General features: G+C 42.8%; 1 protein-coding gene across 1 annotated transcript; it reads right to left on the minus strand.

The window, feature by feature from the left end:
• Positions 1 to 3,298: 3,298 nt before the first annotated feature.
• LOC111835847 (cornifelin homolog B-like) lies at positions 3,299 to 12,190 on the minus strand. The gene is made up of 5 exons (XM_023796557.2): positions 12,103 to 12,190; positions 7,323 to 7,403; positions 6,655 to 6,773; positions 5,499 to 5,668; positions 3,299 to 4,932 (listed from the first exon to the last, which is right to left on the minus strand). Exons 1-5 carry the CDS (start codon positions 12,117 to 12,119, stop codon positions 4,807 to 4,809), a joined length of 513 nt encoding a protein of 170 aa, XP_023652325.1. The 5' UTR covers positions 12,120 to 12,190; the 3' UTR covers positions 3,299 to 4,806.
• Positions 12,191 to 18,101: the final 5,911 nt, after the last annotated feature.

Here is an 18,101-nt window from a genome sequence, read left to right on the forward strand (position 1 = left end):
CTTAAATCACCTTTCTTTCCCATTCTGACATTCAGTTTGGAGTTCAGGAGATTGTCTTGACCAGGACCACACCCCTAAATGCATTGAAGCAACTGCCATGTGATTAGTTGATTAGATAATTGCATTAATGAGAAATTGAACAGGTGTTCCTAATAATCCTTTAGGTGAGTGTATATGATTTTTTATGTCAACAATTCTTTAATAGTTATAGTAGTATATAGTTTGAAGTATATTCTTGTACTTTAACCTGTTCCCATGTTCTCATTGGGCCTCATTCTCCAACCGTTCTTACGAACAAATTTGTTCTTAAACCCCACATACGCACTTTTTTTACGAAGATTCTGACATTCACCAGCAGACCTCGTTCGTTATAGCTGATATTCCGTTATAAGCGAGTCCACTGTAATGGGATTTTACCGTATTAATACTTCTACTTAAGCATTACTGTTTTTTTTTCCTCTTAGAACCAAGCGGCTCACAGCATACAGTATGCGTCTCTTTGCCATTCCTTGCACACGGTCCTACAAATTACAGGGCGTTTCCCTATGCTAATTAGGACAAACTGGCATGCGCTTTCAGTTATGAAGACGTGGGATTCATCATTCCTAAGAACAAAGGTACGAACAATTCTGCTATTTAAGAACACGTCATGAATCCGACGTAGGTTGTTCTTAAATTTTGTAGGAACAAATTTAAGAGAATTCTTAAGAAAATATTGGTGAATGAGGCCCATTGTGCTTATGTTTGATCTGGAATTATGACATACAGTAAAATCTCGTTATAGACTCGCATATAATGGAATTTCGCTTATAACGGACAAACAGTTTCGTCCCCAGGGCCGCTTTTACCTGTAGTTTTGTTCGGCTCCACCTATAAGGCGCGTGGCATGCCGGTGATATCCAGCGCAGATATGTAGTCGGGATTATTATAGTCATGCATCTGGTCAGGTAAAGTTGGATTACTACATGTACAATATAATAATCTATACCACAAGTGTGCCTGCTAGGGTGTGGCATGAGTAAATGGTGTCCTGTAGTTGTGTTCTGGCCATACAGCAACTCTGGATATAACGGACTGTTTTGCCAAGTCCCTTGAAGTCCGTTGTAACTTGATTTTACTGTATTAAATAATAATTAATCTGACACATAGGAAATGAAACGCTGCATTCAGTAAGTACAATGAACACTACTTCTGCGTTTAATTTGTTGGCCACTTTTTGCCAGCCGCCTTTTCTGGTTTGGGCTGCTTTTGCCGTGTTACCCCTTGTGCATATTAGTTCTTGAAACTCTTCATATCCTTCTAATACTAGGTCCTGCTCCACTTGTATGAAAAGGTGCGCCCTTCCTTTCCTCATTTTGTTACAGCCTATCAAAGTTTCACCAGCATTAACTCATCCAAGATGAGGCATCTGATCTCGGATGATTTAAGCGACGTACGGAAAATACCCCCCTTGTCCTTCCTATTGTTGTTATCCTACTATTTTGCTGTTTCATACTTTTCAGCTTTTGCTTGTCTCCCAGTTTCCATGTTCATTTAGTGCTATTGATTTCACCTGTTTTTTGCTGTCCTGCACTTTTTGTGATTAGTTAATTGAGTTATTGGTTCCCACCTGTGCTGTGTCATGTCTCATTATTTTTTGCTTGCCCTCTTTCTGTTCTTTGGTAAATCATTGTGTTTGTGCCACTTTGTATTGTAGCTTGCTCTGGTTCCTAGTCCTGCTCCCTGTGTTGTCCAGTTTCCCTATGGTGTTGGTTTCTTTGAGTTTTTTCTTTATTTTTCCTGTTTATTTTATCCCCGCATGGGCCTTTTATTTTGTGGTTTTCCCTAGTTGTGTTTAGTTTCTGTAATAAACCCTTGTGTCTTGGAGCCATTTAGGGGATCATCATCTTTTCCCTGTCTGTGCCATGCCATGCCGTGATGGTTAATATTCTTAGATAGACACAATGCAGACTAATCTTTTGAGATACTGATAATAGATCTTAAATATGTGACAAATTTAATTAAAAAGAATGTTTTCAAAAACACAAACCTTCTCCACAGCATGTCACAGTAGAAAAGTATGAGGCAACACCAGTTAAGGTCATATGCACTTGATAGACAACTACAGATAAACTTTCTTGGTAATGTGAGAGGAAGCCTGTCTGTCATTGAATTGTGCATATTTTAACGTCACCCCTCATATTTGCTTCCAAAAACAAACACAGGAGAATGTAGCTCGGTTCGACCTTATGCGTAACATGCTATAGTGAGGAATCAGTAGATAAAGCCATGTGTAGTTGGCAAACAACAACAAACAAACTTGTAGGATTACATGGCTGACTGCCACTGAACCGTACACATCAACATAACATTACCCTGTACAGTATACAAGCTTACCTTCCACCTTCCTAAGCCGGCAATACAGGAACACCCTGTCATCTCCATAGCTGCCTGGTCTATGACTAACATCCATGCTGAGTGGCAGGCAGATGACTTGACTTCACATTGGCTTTCCATTGGCCTAAAGGAATATGAATTCACTCTCTTTGTGTAGGAGTTCATGGGCAACCTTCCCACTATATAGATACTGTTACGCTTCCATACTTATAGTTTTTCATCACCACACTGTCAATGTCTACTGAGAGTACAAAATAATCGAAAATGTCACCATAGGTAACCTCAGGCTGCCATATTGTCTAATACATCCACAGTGTTATGAACTTTGGGTAAGGTAATATTGTCCCATTCCAGCTTCTTATTGCTTCTGTGAAACTGTTCATGTTTGTTAGTTGTTCCTGTTAATTTGATTAACTATTATCCATGTAGCTGACTGGAAGTTCTAAAGTTCTAAACTCTTGAAAGTGGGTGTGGCAAAATTAAGTGAATAAAATATTACACTAGATATTTTTGAATTCAGCACAAAACACCCCACTACTCATTATGAGGATATCATTCAGCACCACTACCAGTTTTTCACACCAGTGGAAAACAAAAATATGAAGTTCCAATGACTTTGGTACTGTTTAGTGCCTGGTGCAGTGGGAAAGCGTCCTATGGCACCACTAGCCACACCCACAAACCTAACCTAAGTATCTCAAGAGCTTCTCCGTAAAAAGAAGCTTGTGTCACAAGCAGAACCAGGGTTCCCCATCAACAGATCAGCCCTCAGACTGAACACCAAGGTGATAACTTTTGTCAAAAGTTGACTTCTTTTAGCACTAGGATGTGATCTGTCCTCCCAGTAAGGTTTGGTCCCCTGAAGTTCTTGCTTTGTGGTACTAATTGGTACTAACAGCAAAAAAATTCACTCAAGAGTAGCTAATATTATAAGGATTGTTTATTAAAGGGATCAAAAGACAAAGTAACAAAGGAATCAAGAAATTCTAATAGGGAGACACAGTCTACTCTTCTACTTGCCAGATCATGTCGGTTACATTAACTTGTACAATGCTTTAAGCATGCAGAAATGAGAAAACCTGTGAACACAAAATGTCCACCTGGACAGATTTTGCATGTACAAAATGTATGGTTACAGATACAAATGACCTTGTTGACTTGATGTTCTCAGGTCTCTTTTTCAGACTTAGGCATTGTACTGTTCATTTGGTGAAAATCAAGACATAACAAAGTTGTAGAATAAAATTATAAGGAACTTAACTGAATTTGAGAAAATGTTGCTAAGATGCTAACACAGATCCTTCACATGCATCTGTAATCGAAGCCCAAGAAACTCCATCTTACGTCCTAATTAAAGTGAATTTTAGTTAACCACAAAGTAAGTCTGATAAATGGATTTCATGAAATACGATATTCCACTATATAAAATGGACTTCTGTTTTGTATCTTTGTTCCAGATTGAAATGCAAAGTACTCGTTGACCTTCATTTTGTTGTGTTTTTTTCCAATTGTTTTGCTTTCTTTCCTATCCACATATTTTTAAAACTCAAAGCCTACAGTCCCACCCTGGTGACATGATTCTGCTTGCTGTCACAGATAAATCTGAGAAATCACCCTTTTTATGGATTTATAGAAACAAAATTATTTGGTTAAAAATGTACATCTTTCAAAGAAGAATAGTGCACAGTGAATAATCAAGCACATTAAATGTTACTTATGTTTTCACACGTACTCTTTTTAATGCACTGTATTCTGCTGCCATCTAACTATGCCTTACAGAGAGAGTCATTCACAGCTACCAAGCCTCCAAGATGAACCTCATGATAATGATGCACTTTGTAGCTTTGGGTGACTGTTTAGGTCTGAGTCACTTCACCGCTTTGCACTTATCTCCATTTAAAAAATCTAGGCGAGACTATGCAAAGGTGACAGAACTTGTTAGATAAGAAACCAGTTTGAGTTACCCTAACTCCTATTACTTAGCCATTATTATTGCTATTGAGTTTCACTCACATGACTTACCACATGACTAAGTCCAAGGCATTGAACTGTTCATAAAATAGACCTAATCTGGGCAACACCATACAATGACAGTTGTTGCAAGACATGTAATAAGTACACAAAGAAAGCTGGTCACAATTATATGTTTTACTAATCAATTTTTTGTAGTTTTAATGTAGGATTTCTTGTGGTGACAACTATGTTTTGTTTTTAATACCAACTGAAAACTACTTCCTGGCCCAGTTTGAAGGGATACAAACCAAATAACATTAATACATTTATTAGTACTAGGAGGACTGAACTGAACATAAACAGTAGGGTTTATCGAAACCTGGGTCAGAATACCTAACATGTCCTCCTTCCCATTCACACAATTTGACATTTTGCAATATTGGTGATTGGCCAGGAGAGGCATGATGGAACGATGCCTTATTTGGCAGTTCTGTTGTAGACAATTGCTGCAGACGATTGTCGAGCTTTTATCTCTCGAGACACCTGGCACCAGGAGCAGGGGTAGCAGAATGAGGCATGCAGACAGTCATTGCAGATGGATCCCTGTGACAGTGAAAAGACCAAAACCATTGGGCATCATGGGATATGCTGTCCCTACCACAGAAGGAGCTGAAGCTAGAGTGTTTTCTCATAGTAATATTAAAGACTTCTTCATGGATGTTTTACATACTGCCCTTTGCAAAGGTATGATCAGAGCTCACTGGTAACATTTATGTTTATTTACATGTATTTATTTAACAGACACTTTTGTCCAAAGCAAAGTAAAAGTGAGGCATATTGAAAATTCCAACCCAACTTGGCACAGAAGCAACTAGGCTGAGCTTCCAATCAGTGACTAGTAGTAAAATATAAGTGGCATTGGAGCAAAAGCTATTCAGTATGTCCATACATAGCAAGACTCTAATGAGTCAACTACGCTTCATGTACACTAGTGACTGGTCGAACAGGACAGTAGTGCAGTACTCATAGTGGTGATCCTGGAAAAAATGGATTTTGAGGTATTTCCTATAGAAACTTGACTGTTTCAGTTCACAAACAGACATGCATATTGCTTTAATAAGAAGTATCAACTTTTAGAACCTGCTCAGAAAAGCTGCGCTGTGTCCTACCTGGATGCCATAGGTCCGACGTACAGAGACTCTGACAGCAAGGGCGATGGCTGGAATACATGCACCATAACCAAAAGCAGCATATTCCAGAAGGGGGAGACAGGTACACTCGCCGTGATCCTTAGATACCTTACAGGCATAGCATGGCAGACACCAGAAACCACAGCAGCCTGAATCGTGGCCAAAAGAAGAAAAAAACAAGTTGGATTAGCAGTTGCATAGCTACAGGCATGTAGATAATGCATAAAAATACCAGACAAATAGAACAATTCATATGCACACACTAAACACACAGTTGGGGAAATCAGTAAGAAGTTCCTGGATTTGTTCTCACCTTACTAACTTACTAACTTGTATGTGAACCTGTGGCCCTGTCATACATACAGGGGCAGGTTTGCTCTTTCTGAGGCCTCCATCCCCCCTCAGGTGTTTCAAAAACTAAACAAGTAGCTAGCAAGTAGAGTTAGAAGATCATTGCTAAGATACTGGTTAGCAGTATATGCTGCTCTGTGTCCCCAAGATAAACAATGTATTTATTTCATATTTAGCAGAGCTTGTGAGCAGAGCGGGTAGGAGCAGAAGGATTTCAGCTGGAGCAGGAGTGAGCGAGGACCATTATAATTGAATAAAACTTGCGCCTCACCCATGGATTTGGCTGCTCAGTTAGTCCCGCTACAGTTTAAGCTAAAATTAAAATACAAGGCAGATTGTTTTCTTTTCGATGAGCGATTTCATTGGTGCAAAGTGAAAACTGTGGGCGCGTGAGTGAGGGAGCGTACCGCTCCCTGAGCGATGAATGGAAATTCTCATCGCTTCACTCCACTCACATCCTCTGATATTTAGTGTAGTGCCGGTTAGCAAACATGTGATTTGAGTGCTTACTGTTCACAGCCCAGGCAGAACCAAAGAAATGTGTTGAAATTCATTTAAGATTTGGTGACACTTCGGATTCTTCAGTCAGTAATATTTTAGGCATTGTCTACTCATGAGACTGGAAATTTTCCTGGACGGATGCAGGGAGATGCATTTCTACATAAAGAATATAGAGACTTCTCTTATTTCCAGATATTCTGCTGGCTGAATGAAATATCCAAGCTAGCTGTGGCCCAGACAGAGGGTTCAGCATAGAGAGACACATACAGATACACAAACTCACAGTCTGCCATGTCATCACAGCAATCGCAGATGCCTGAGCTCCACTCGCTCGTTTGTGCCATGACCATTGTGGTGCCGGGCTGCTGCATTACTATATTGGTTGCCATGCTGATGGAGTACCTACAAACAAATAAGCAAGGATGTTTTATTGCACGTGCTTATATCCATACTCATCCTATGAATATTACAATCACACAATCCCTATAAATCTTTAGTTTTAACGTTATAAATGTGTACCAAATTGACAAACATCAAATATCTATGTGGATGCAAATGTGGTCATTAGTAATATACACTAAATGAACATGGAATTTGTGATCATCTATGTGGTGGTTTTCAGTTTTTTTTCTATGGCCCTGAAGCTGTATAATAGCTGATGAATAAAACTAAACTATGAAAAATCTATACAGTAGATCCCTCAACACTCCTCACATGACTAGAGAATCACTGGCTTATCAAATGGATTCACCTGAATTTTAGAACACAATTGAAATAGACAATTACTGTGGAAATGCCCATTCTGTCATTAACTTGTCAACAGTAGACAGAACCTCAAATTAAAAAACCCAAACTTCAAAATAAATAAAGAAAAGCTACAAGTTGAAGTTAGCAGAGTAAATAGCCTGCACACATTGTACAGGTACATCCCAGACTATTGTGTCCCCTTACCTGTGTCTCGCCTGGCAGAAGACACCTATCCGAGTGAGTCCTGTACTGACCCCTGGAACAGCAGTGGATCTGCTTTTAAGCCTGCATAATAAAAGAATGCAGCAACCTTTGATATTTTAGTGACGCCATTTGCCAAGTCATCCGACTCGTTTGACCTGAACATTTAGAGAACGCTCGTCAAGTTTTTTCAAAGTCGACAACTCCCTGGTTCAAAGATGCTCCTGGACAGTCCCCCTCTGCAAACACATTAATAGGGTCTAGAACATATCATCTGGCATTACCACCTTGCAGGTTTAATTTATCATCCAAGGGGTCCTTCCAATAATAAAATCATTTATGCATTTATCTATCAGCCCTTTATGCAGTAAAGGGGCATGAGGAGCCAGGCAGAAGACATCTGAAGTGGATGCCAGTAAAATAGACATCATGATTTAAGAATTTCTATTGCTATAGTAAAAAAGTGATGTTGAATTAGACAGGTCCAGTACTGTGAATATTTACAATTTCCCTGTGTAAAGCAGTGTTAATTTTGTTGACAAAAAATTTTGTCAACGACCTTTGTTTTCAGACTAAAATGAAACGATAACTAAGTAAAAACGATTTTGCGAGGCCTAAGACTATGACGAAGTGTATTGACAGGTTCGTCAAAGAATAAAAACGAGACGAAAATGTTTTCCAGAGACGAGATACAATCAGAACTAATGTAGTTCGCTTAAGGCAGGAGTATTCAACTAAAATTTAAAGAAGTCCAGTTAGAGAGATTATTTGAAACAAAGGTCCAGAAGATCGTACGTAATATCTAAGTATTTAGTGTGATATATAGGCTATTTAAGTAGCCTATTAGCTGTATCAACATTAATCAGGGTATCTTCCGTCCAGTCTATATCCGTTTTCAAACTAAAAAACGGAAAACGAAAAAACGGATCATTTTTTTCATTTATCATTTTTTGCCTTATTCAGATATATACTTAAAACTATGTTTTTCTATTCTGTAAAAAATGATTTTTTTTTTCTAAATAAGACATTTTAGAATATTGCCCTAAAATGCTGACGAGAAAAGTTCTTTATTTTATTTTTCCTAATTTAGTTTTAATAAGTAAGTATAATTCGTTTTTCAACTTTAGACGGAAAAAACAAAAACGAAAAAACGGGCCGTTTTCTCCATTTCGACTTATTTCGCGTTTATTAGTTGTTTGTCTTAAGAGATCAGAAAACGCCTCGTATTCCGTTTGCCTGGAGGTAGGCGGGGTTATTGGTGTCCCTTCTGTCATTGGCCAGGTACATCGCGAAGACCACGCCCCCCTCCCCCCACAAGATCGTTACAGAATACGAGTTTCGGGTCTCCCCTGAGAGTCTCTTAATGCTGTCATTGAGGAATGACATTGGGTCGTGGGGGGTCCGGAGCCTATCCTGGAAGCTACGGGCACGAGGCAGGGAACAACCCAGGACAGGGGGCCAACCCATCGCAGAGCACACTCACACACCATTCACTCACACATGCACAGCTATGAGCAATTTAGGAACTCCAATCAGCCTCAGCATGTCTTTGAACTGTGGGGGGAAACCAAAGTACCTGGAGAAAACCCCACGACAACATGGGGAGAACATGCAAACTCCACACACATGGTCCCAGAGGTGTGAGGCAACAGTGCTAAACACTGCACCACCACACCGCCCCCTAAGAAGTCCTATGAAGTAAATGTAACTGATGCATTGTGATTTATTCCTTACTTTCTTGTTAATCAGAATGTTTAGCAACTTTTTAGTAATCCATGATTTCCTGTTTCTCGGGGGTGTAAATACGTCATGGCGCATTTGTCTTACTCACCTCTCAAAATGGGAATGGCAAGAGAACATGCCCTTCAAGTAAGGCAGAGGTGTGTTGCTCTTCATAAGTCAGGAAATGGCTACAGGAAAATAGCTACTCGCCTAAACTTAGCCATATCTACAGTCAGAGCAATAATTAAAAAGTTTAAAACAACTGGTTGTTGGGGAGGCATGCCAGGAAATAGCCTTTACTGTCCTACAGTTACAGATATAAACGTGTGGAGTTTGCTAAACGCTACTGGAACTTAAACTGGAACAGCGTGCTTTGGTCAGATGACACTAAGATTGAGTTTTTTGGCAACAAACACTCCTGATGGGTCTGGCGTAAAACAAAGGACGAATATGCGGGAAAGCACCTCATGCCCACTGTTAAATATGGTGGAGGACCTGTGATGCTGTGGGCCTGTTTCTCTTCCAATAGCCCTGGGAACCTTGGTAGAGTGCATGGCATCATAAACACATTGAAATACCAGGACATTTTAAATAAAAATCTGATGGCCTCTGCCAGAAAACTGAAAATAGGTTGTCACTGGGTGTTTCAGCAGGATAATGATCCAAAACATATGACCAAATCAACACAGAAATGGTTCACCAGACACAAAATCAACCTTCTTCCATGGCCATCTCATTCCCCAGACCAAAATCCCATAGAAAACCTGTGGGGTGAGCTGAAGAGGAGAGTATATAAGAGAGGACCCAGGACCCTGGACAATCTAGAGAGACTTTGCAAAGACTAATGGACAAAGATCCCTCTCTCTGTATTCTACAACCTTGTGAAATGTTATAGGAGACGTGCTGTCCTATAGGCAAAAGGGGGTTGTACGATGTATTAATTCACAGGCGAGCTAGGAATTCCTCAATGACAGCATTAAGAGACTCTCAGGGGAGACCCGAAACTCGTATTCTGTAAGGATCTTGTGGGGGGAGGGGGGCGTGGTCTTCGCGATGTACCTGGCCAATGACAGAAGGGACACCAATAACCCCGCCTACCTCCAGGCAAACGGAATACGAGGCGTTTTCTGATCTCTTAAGACAAACAACTAATAAACGCGAAATAAGTCGAAATGGAGAAAACGGCCCGTTTTTTCGTTTTTGTTTTTTCCGTCTAAAGTTGAAAAACGAATTATACTTACTTATTAAAACTAAATTAGGAAAAATAAAATAAAGAACTTTTCTCGTCAGCATTTTAGGGCAATATTCTAAAATGTCTTATTTAGAAAAAAAAATCATTTTTTACAGAATAGAAAAACATAGTTTTAAGTATATATCTGAATAAGGCAAAAAATGATAAATGAAAAAAATGATCCGTTTTTTCGTTTTCCGTTTTTTAGTTTGAAAACGGATATAGACTGGACGGAAGATACCCTGATTAAAATTGAATGTAATCAACACCTGACTGTCAAATCAAATTAATTCAGTACAATTCAAAAACTTTTTGACAATATTTATTGTTACGTGACATAAGACTGAACATATATGTATGACTGCCGATATGTATAATGTTTTCTCATTTACTAAATAAAAGTATGGCTGAGTTTTAAAATAAGAGAAAATAAATAAAATGTGAAAAATGTGCATGTTTAAATAAAGTGCTTAACTTAAGCCGTGAAACCCCAATTCAGTCGTGTTTATGTCATGTATTTTAGTGTTCATGGATTTAAGTATTGGTTTCGATAATCGTAAAAATTTAATTCTTGTTTTCATATAAATACACACGAACCTGTACTGTAATCGCTATTAGAGTAGGATATGGACGGTTTTATTATTTCGAAAAGATATAGCCTACAACGTGACATGTTGTGTTTTTCTCATTAGTTTTATATTTATCGGAGTAACAATGCAAACGGAATGACGAGCCGTTTCTGGCGAAAACATTGCTTTTTACTTTTCATTTCAAATAAAACGCGGGGTTGCCAACTTCGGCCAGCTAACTGGCGGGAGTGAGATTTTCTGTTCGAGATGTTTGCACACAAATGTTACAATTCTTACCATGTAAATATTGTGCTTTTGCATTTAACCGTGTAAATACACTTTTGACGTAGCTAATTTTAGGTTTATAATGGTATAATGTAGATTTGCCATAAGATACCCTGCTTGAGTCTGAAAGCGTGAGTGTCATGCCAGATGCTTGAGATTTGGCAACCCTGAAAACCCGTTTCCCTTGAGTTGATTTATATAACAAATAACATTACTTTATACAGTTGTTAAAAAGCGGAAACTTCAACGAACATGAAATCACCAATAAACTACATCTACAAATATTTATTTTAATATTTCTATTTTAATATTCAGAGAGAGCAGGCCTGGTGGCACTATAGCCTATGCACTTTGAAATGATTTAATTTTTGCACTAATGGCACTACTGATTTTACAGTACTCAGTTTCTGGGTAAATAAACGTATATTTGTGTTTCAAATAAGAGTGAAATATGTGTCTTTGTGATCTGATTCAGACCTCAATACCATTCCTTAACATTGGTTTAATTTCACCTTGGTGAACATAGTGACCTTTAGAAATCGAAGGGAAACTTTAAACATTATACTTTGCACTTTTAATTTTAGTCGACTAAATCAACTGCAGTTTTAGGCGACTGTAATCTTATGATATTTAGTCAACTAAAACTAGGCTAAAACTAAAATAATTTAGATGACTAAATTATGACTGAAACTAAATTACATTTTAGTCAAAAAACTATGAAAAAATGAAATTTTGCTGCCAAAATTAACACTGATGTAAAGACATTGAAATCATCTATTTTGGCTGAAAACATCAAGAAATACATTAAGAAGTCTTATACTGCTGTAAACTTATTCCAGGGGAGTAGCTAGTTGATTTTACCAAGTGAAGGAATGGGATTTGGAGCCCCAAAAAGTGCTGCCCCCCCCAAATTTGTCATAGTGTTCATGCCCGTCCCCAGTGGTCATGCCAGGTCCCCTACCTTCACCCCACTCACCTTGGGGGCCTCCTCATCCCTTTCAGGTTACCGCCAAGCTGACGTCCGACTTCCTGGTCACCACCAGGCCGACGCCCGATTCTCCAGTCACTGTCAGGTTAGGTTAGGGGTGATCCGGAAGATGCCTCAGCGCAGGACTGCCCTATGGACCCCGCCTCAGCCTGAAGTCTGCACAAATCTGATCCTAAGTCCTGGTGCAGACAGCGATGCCAGCTGCCACACGACTCTCTGTGCCTGCCCAGGCAACTCTCCTGTGGAAGCCTGGAGGGGAAGTCCCTCGGTGCACTCTTGTTCCTGCCCTGCAGTTCCTCGGCCCTCGTCTTGCTCCTGCCCTGCAGTTCCCTCAATGCCCTCTTGGTCCTGCCCTGCAGTTACCCTGATGCCCTCCTGCTCTAGCACCGCTGGCCTCTCGGTGCCCTCGACCCCTGCTGGCCCTCTGAGGGTCTTCGACTCTGCGGTACTGATGGGCTCCAGGAGGGTCCCCATCACCGGATTACTGCCCACCTCCCCAGGGTCCGGAAGACAACCCGGACATTCCTTGTTCCCTCCTTGGTTCCTGTCCCAATTCCCTGTTCTTCCTTGGTTTTGCCCTAACTTGTGTTCTTTATTGTGGCCCTTGCTGTTCCTGGTCTTGCCCTGGTCTTTTCTTCTGTGCCCCTAGTGGTATCTTGTATCTGGTCCTGTGTCCAGTGTTAATGTCCATCTGGTGTTTTGTCCTGTCCCATCCTGCCCTGTCCTGTCCAGGGCCCCTTCAACCCTGGTGTGGTGCCAGTCCTGTAATGCACTGTCTGGTCCAATGTTCCATCTGTCTCCAGTCCTGTAGTTTGATCCCTATGATCCCCTGCTCTGTCTGTCCTTCAGTCAGGGAGGGGTACTGTCACATCCTGCCCATAATGTCTGCCTGACCCTCTTCTTTCCTCCTTGGCACGGCCCTAACAAGTCACACCTGGTGATAGTGCCTCTCTCGTTCCTGCCCCCGAGTTAATCACTTCCAGCTCCTCCTTTGGTGGTTTTGTATTTAAGCGTTTCCCAGTTTAGTTTCCCAGATCAGTCATTGGAGTTGTAACAGTATGTTGTCCATGCCTTGCCTTTTCTCCACTTCCTCGCTTGGATCCACCGTGATCCTGTTTGTTTTGAATTTCATTCTGCTTTATTTAACAAAACCTTTAGTAATCATGTATTATGCTTTCTCCTGCTTCCTTCCTCCTGCTAGTTGTGACACATAGCAAGTTACAGTAGAAAAGTATGAGGCAACAGCAGGTAAGATCATATGCACTTCCTAGGCAACTATGGATAAACTCTCAGTAAGACGAGAGAGAGCCTGTCTGACTGTCATTGAATTGTGCATATTGTAACGTCACCCCTCATATTTGCTTCCAAAAACAAATACGGGAAAACATGGCTATGTTCCACCTTTTGTGTTGTATGTTATAACAGAAAAGTATGAGAAATCCGTAGATAAAGCCATGTGCAGGTGACAAACAATGACAAACTCACCGGATTACATGGCTGCCTGTCACTGAACTGTACACATCAATATAACATTGCTGTGTACAGTTTATAAGCTTCCCTTCCACAGTATTGCTGCGGCATAACTGCAGGATCTTCCTAAGCTGGAAATACAGGAACACCCTGTCATCTCCACAGCTGCCTGGGCTGTGACCAACACTTACGCTGAGTGGCTCAGGCAGCTGGCATGACTTGGGTTTACATTGGCTTAAAGGAATGTGAATTCACTCTCTTTGTGTAGGAGGTCATGGCCGACCTTTCCACTATGTAGATACTTTTTATGCTTCCTTACTTTCGTAGCTTTTTATTGCCACATTGTCTATGTCTGCTGAGAGTACAAAATAATCAAAAATGTCACCATAGGTAACCTCAGGCCGCCATATTGTTTAATCCATCCACAGTGTTATGAACCTTGGATAAGGTAATGTTGTCCCATTCCAGCTTCTTATTGCTTCTGTGAAACTGTTCATGTTTGTTTGTTGTTCCTGTTAATTTGATTAACTATCTAGTATTCAAGAAACTGTCTGTTACGGATTGCTTCCAGGGAAGCAGAACAAAACGCTGTGAAGTCGGGTAAACAGGGGGTTTATTAGGGGAAATCACCAAACACAAACCCTTGAAAGTGGGTGTGGTGAAATGAGGTGAATAATATGCTATATTAGATATTTTTGACTTCAGTACAAACCACCGCACTGCTTGATATGAGGAAATCATTCAGTGCCACTACCAGTTTTTCATGCCAGTGGAAAACAAACACACGAAGTTCCATTGTCTTTGGTACTGTTTTGAAGTACCAAAAGTTCAGTGCTTTAGGCAATGGAAAAGCACCCTATGGCACCCCTAGCCACACCCACAAACTTAGCCTAAGGTGCATTTCCTGTACGATGATGGAAGTTAGCACCAACAATGCATCATACTGTTAGTTCAAACTAACATCCAAAGTACGACTGTTTCCCAAAACTATTGTACTTTGTTAGTATCACAGTTGTCTGAATCAAGTTAGTTCAAACTACAATGGTTTCAAATGTGATTGGTCTGACTCTCATGACAACTCACAAACTTCATCATATTATTTCTAAATATGACAGTTCTGCTGATATTACATTATTAATTTATTGTGTCAGCCATATAACAGCAATAATACTATTAAAAAATCAAAGATATCCATAGTGTCACGCCTGGCTCATCCGATCCTCATGTGTTCCCCCTCGTTACCTCGTGTTACTGTAATTCCCGATTGTACTCACCTGTTGCCTGTTATGTTCAACTTCTTCCATGTTAAGAGAATCTTAACAGAATGATGGATCTCCCCGAAAACACGCCACAGTGGACCAAAAGCCAGCGCCTCGGTCTCCTGCAAGAGGTGTTATTCTGGCTGAACCAGCCCGAGGTCCGGGAGGACCCGGTGGCGCTGGATTTGGCCAGCTGGAGCAGCGATCTTCTGACGGAGAAGTTCCCGCCCGAATACATGCTGCACCCGGCAGAGGCAGCCGAGCAGCCATCCCTCCAACTGGAGATGGTCCTTCCTCTGAGGACAGCCACCCGCCAGAGGAGAAAGAAGAAGCCGAAGGAGAGGAGAGCAGAGGAGGTCCCAACGATCACCCTGGGAACATGCTCCCTCTCAGCTGCTTCTCTCTCTGCCGACTATCGGGAGGAGCCCCTGCAGATCCGGGAACTGGCAGTGACCACCCGGGACGGCACCGCTGCATTGCCCCCTCAGGTACCAAAAGCCCGCATTGCGGCCACTGAGCTGGCCCCGCTAGCAGCCTGCCATTTCTGGGTGGCGCGTCTGGCGAATAGGGTAGCCAGGGCCATGTGGGACACTATCCCGCGGACTACAAGGTATCTTAACTCTCTGGGGTCCAGTATGTCGTCGGCGACATCGCATACTTTTCGCGTCTATTTCAGTTTATATCTCGCTGAAATCTTAATGTAGAATCATGAAAAAAACGCTGGCTAAATCCGTAATCTGTCTTCTTTTCAAAACGTCCATTGTCGGAAGTATTAAAGTTTTTTTAATTAGGTTAAATCGGCAAAAAAGTAAACCATGTCATCTTACTTTGTTTTACCTGCATCGGGGGCGTGTAGTACCGCTCTCACCCGAAGATCGCTATTCACATTCTAAATAGCTGCATTAGCGCGTATTCAAATCGCATTCGCATGGTAATTTGATTAATAGCGCAACGGTGAAACGCGATCCAGATACATCCCCTTCAGCGCCATAAAAGGGGGTTGGGGACGTGGCCAGGTGACAATGGCTCATTCATACACATGAAAGTTGCTACATATTCAATGAAAGGAGCCAGAAATAGTGACATGAGTTAGGTTTTTCTTATTTATTTATCCAAATGAATGTTGCATCTACACCATTTAGTCATCTTCATGTAGCCAAGACTTTGGTGATCAGATATCTGGGATCAAAACAAACTGCCAGCATTGCTTACTATGTACTTTTATAATGTTTCTGCAAGTGTTCCAAACTGCATTTTGCAATGTCTATACTTTGATGTCAAATTTCAAACTTAACAAAAATCTGACATATTTACAATATATATTAAAATAAAGATGAGTGTAATGGCAAAACAAATATATAAGAAATAATTTATTTGCCATGAATTAAGTTTATGATATTTGAAGAAATGTGTGATCATGCCCCAGTCAGTGAAAGTGTGTTTCCTACCCCTAGGCTCCAGAGGGTTAAAGGGACAGGGCCGTCTTTAACAGCGCCAACCCTGGTGGCCATAGTGGACGTTCCTGACCTGCCCGTCGTCCCTGTCCTGCCTGACTCGCCATCGCCCCCTGCTAGCCATGAGTTGGCGGTGCCCACTGTCGGCGCTACGACCTGCCGTCTCACCCGTCCTGCCTGTCTCGCCTGCGCCGCCTGTCCTGCCCGTCCCATCTGATTCGTTGCTATGCCCGTGGCCCGCCTGCCTGCTGCCGCCGCTACGCCCATGGTGGCGCCTGAGGCTCCAGCTGCACCGCCCACTGCTACGTCCGAGGTCCCAGCGCCGCCTCCGCCTGCAGCTACGCCCGGGGCTCCTGTACCAGCCCCGCTTCTGGCTGTGCCCGAGGTTCCTGCTGCGGCCCCGTCCATCCTGCCCATCTCACCGGCCCCGCCCGTCCTGCCCGCAGCAGCTATGCCCACTGTCCCTGCTCCGCCCATCTCTGCTCCTAGGCCTCCGCCTCCTGCTTCGCCCAAGGCCCCGGCTCGGCCTACCCCAGAACTCTCTGTCCCAGAGGAGGTCCTGGACTGTATTACCATCGCTCCTCCTCCCTTGATGAAGGGAGAGGAGGAGCTCGAATGGGACCCCTCGGGGATCTACCTACTGAGCCCCAGGGACTCGGGTGGTGGAAGCACTCCTCCACCATCGCCCCGACGTGGTGGAGCCTGACCGGGTCCCCGCCTATCAGTGTCCCGAAAAGGGGAGAGGACATAAGCGCAGGGACTGCCCTTGCTCTCCCCAGCTGTGGCTCGGCAGCTACCTGTAGGTCCTTCAGCTCTGGTCCAGCTGTAGCCTGCGGGTCCCCCGCCGGCGCCTCGTCAGCCGCCTGTGGGTCCCCCTGCCTCGGCTCATCGGCCGCCTGCGGGTCCCCCCGCTGCGGCTCGGAGTCGGATGCCGCCTTCCCCGGCTCTGGCTGCCCCGTCGCCTGCTCCAGCTTCCCCCTCCTCGCCTGCGCCAGGATCCCCTCCACCTTCCTCTTCCCCTCTCCCGGTGCCCATTCCGTCTTCCTCCTCATTTCCTCCGTTTGTCCCTCAGCCTGTCTCCTCCTCCCCTGTGTGGTCCCCTCCAGCTCCGGCCTCCCGTCCGTCTGTGGCCCCTGCGGCTGCCTTCCATCGCCCGCCTGGGTTCCCCCTGGTTCCCCATTGTCCTCCTGCCTTTGTTCCGCCTCCTTCCTTCGTCCCTCCTGTTTTTGCTCCTCGTCCCTCTGTGTCTCCTCTGTTCCCTCCTGGTCCTTTTGTTCCCCCGTTCTTTGTGCCCTCCAAGTCTCCTTTCCTGGTCTGCTTGTCTGTGTTCCCTGTTTTGTGTCAGGTCTTGTCCTACTGTACTTCCTGTCCCTGTGCTTGTTCTGTGTTTCTGTTCTGGTCCCAGTCCCTCGTTGATGTTTTTTGCTCTTGTTTTCCAGGTCCTGTTTCCCCAGTCTCGTCTCGTCCATCGCCTTTGGGGGGGGGGGGGGTTCTGTCACGCCCGGCCTGTCCAATCCTCGTGTGTGCCACGCCCCCCTCGTTACTTCATGTTAATTCCCGATTGTATTCACCTGTTGCCTGTTATGTTCAACTTGTTCTGTGTATTTAGTCCGCATCTGAGTCAGTATTCCCCAGATCTGTCATTGATGTTTGTCGCTGTCTGCCCTGTCCGTGTCAATAAACCCCTATTCCCGACTTCACGGCTTCGCTGCCTTCCTGCCCGCTGGACGATCTTAACACATAGCATCATAAAATTAATATACTTAATTACGTAAATTTTAATCTTTTTGTTTTAATCACACTA

Source organism: Paramormyrops kingsleyae, chromosome 10, assembly GCF_048594095.1.
Source record: "Paramormyrops kingsleyae isolate MSU_618 chromosome 10, PKINGS_0.4, whole genome shotgun sequence".
In the NCBI taxonomy this organism is placed as follows: Eukaryota; Metazoa; Chordata; class Actinopteri; order Osteoglossiformes; family Mormyridae; genus Paramormyrops; species Paramormyrops kingsleyae.

Bases quoted from the DNA above. Each gene is read 5' to 3' on its own strand.
- LOC111835847 (XM_023796557.2), bottom strand. The intron at 5,669-6,654 runs GTGAGTTTGTGT...GCCACGATTCAG, and splicing joins CTGTGATGACATGGCAGACT to GCTGCTGTGGTTTCTGGTGT. The intron at 4,933-5,498 runs GTAGGACACAGC...TCACTGTCACAG, and splicing joins GTCGGACCTATGGCATCCAG to GGATCCATCTGCAATGACTG.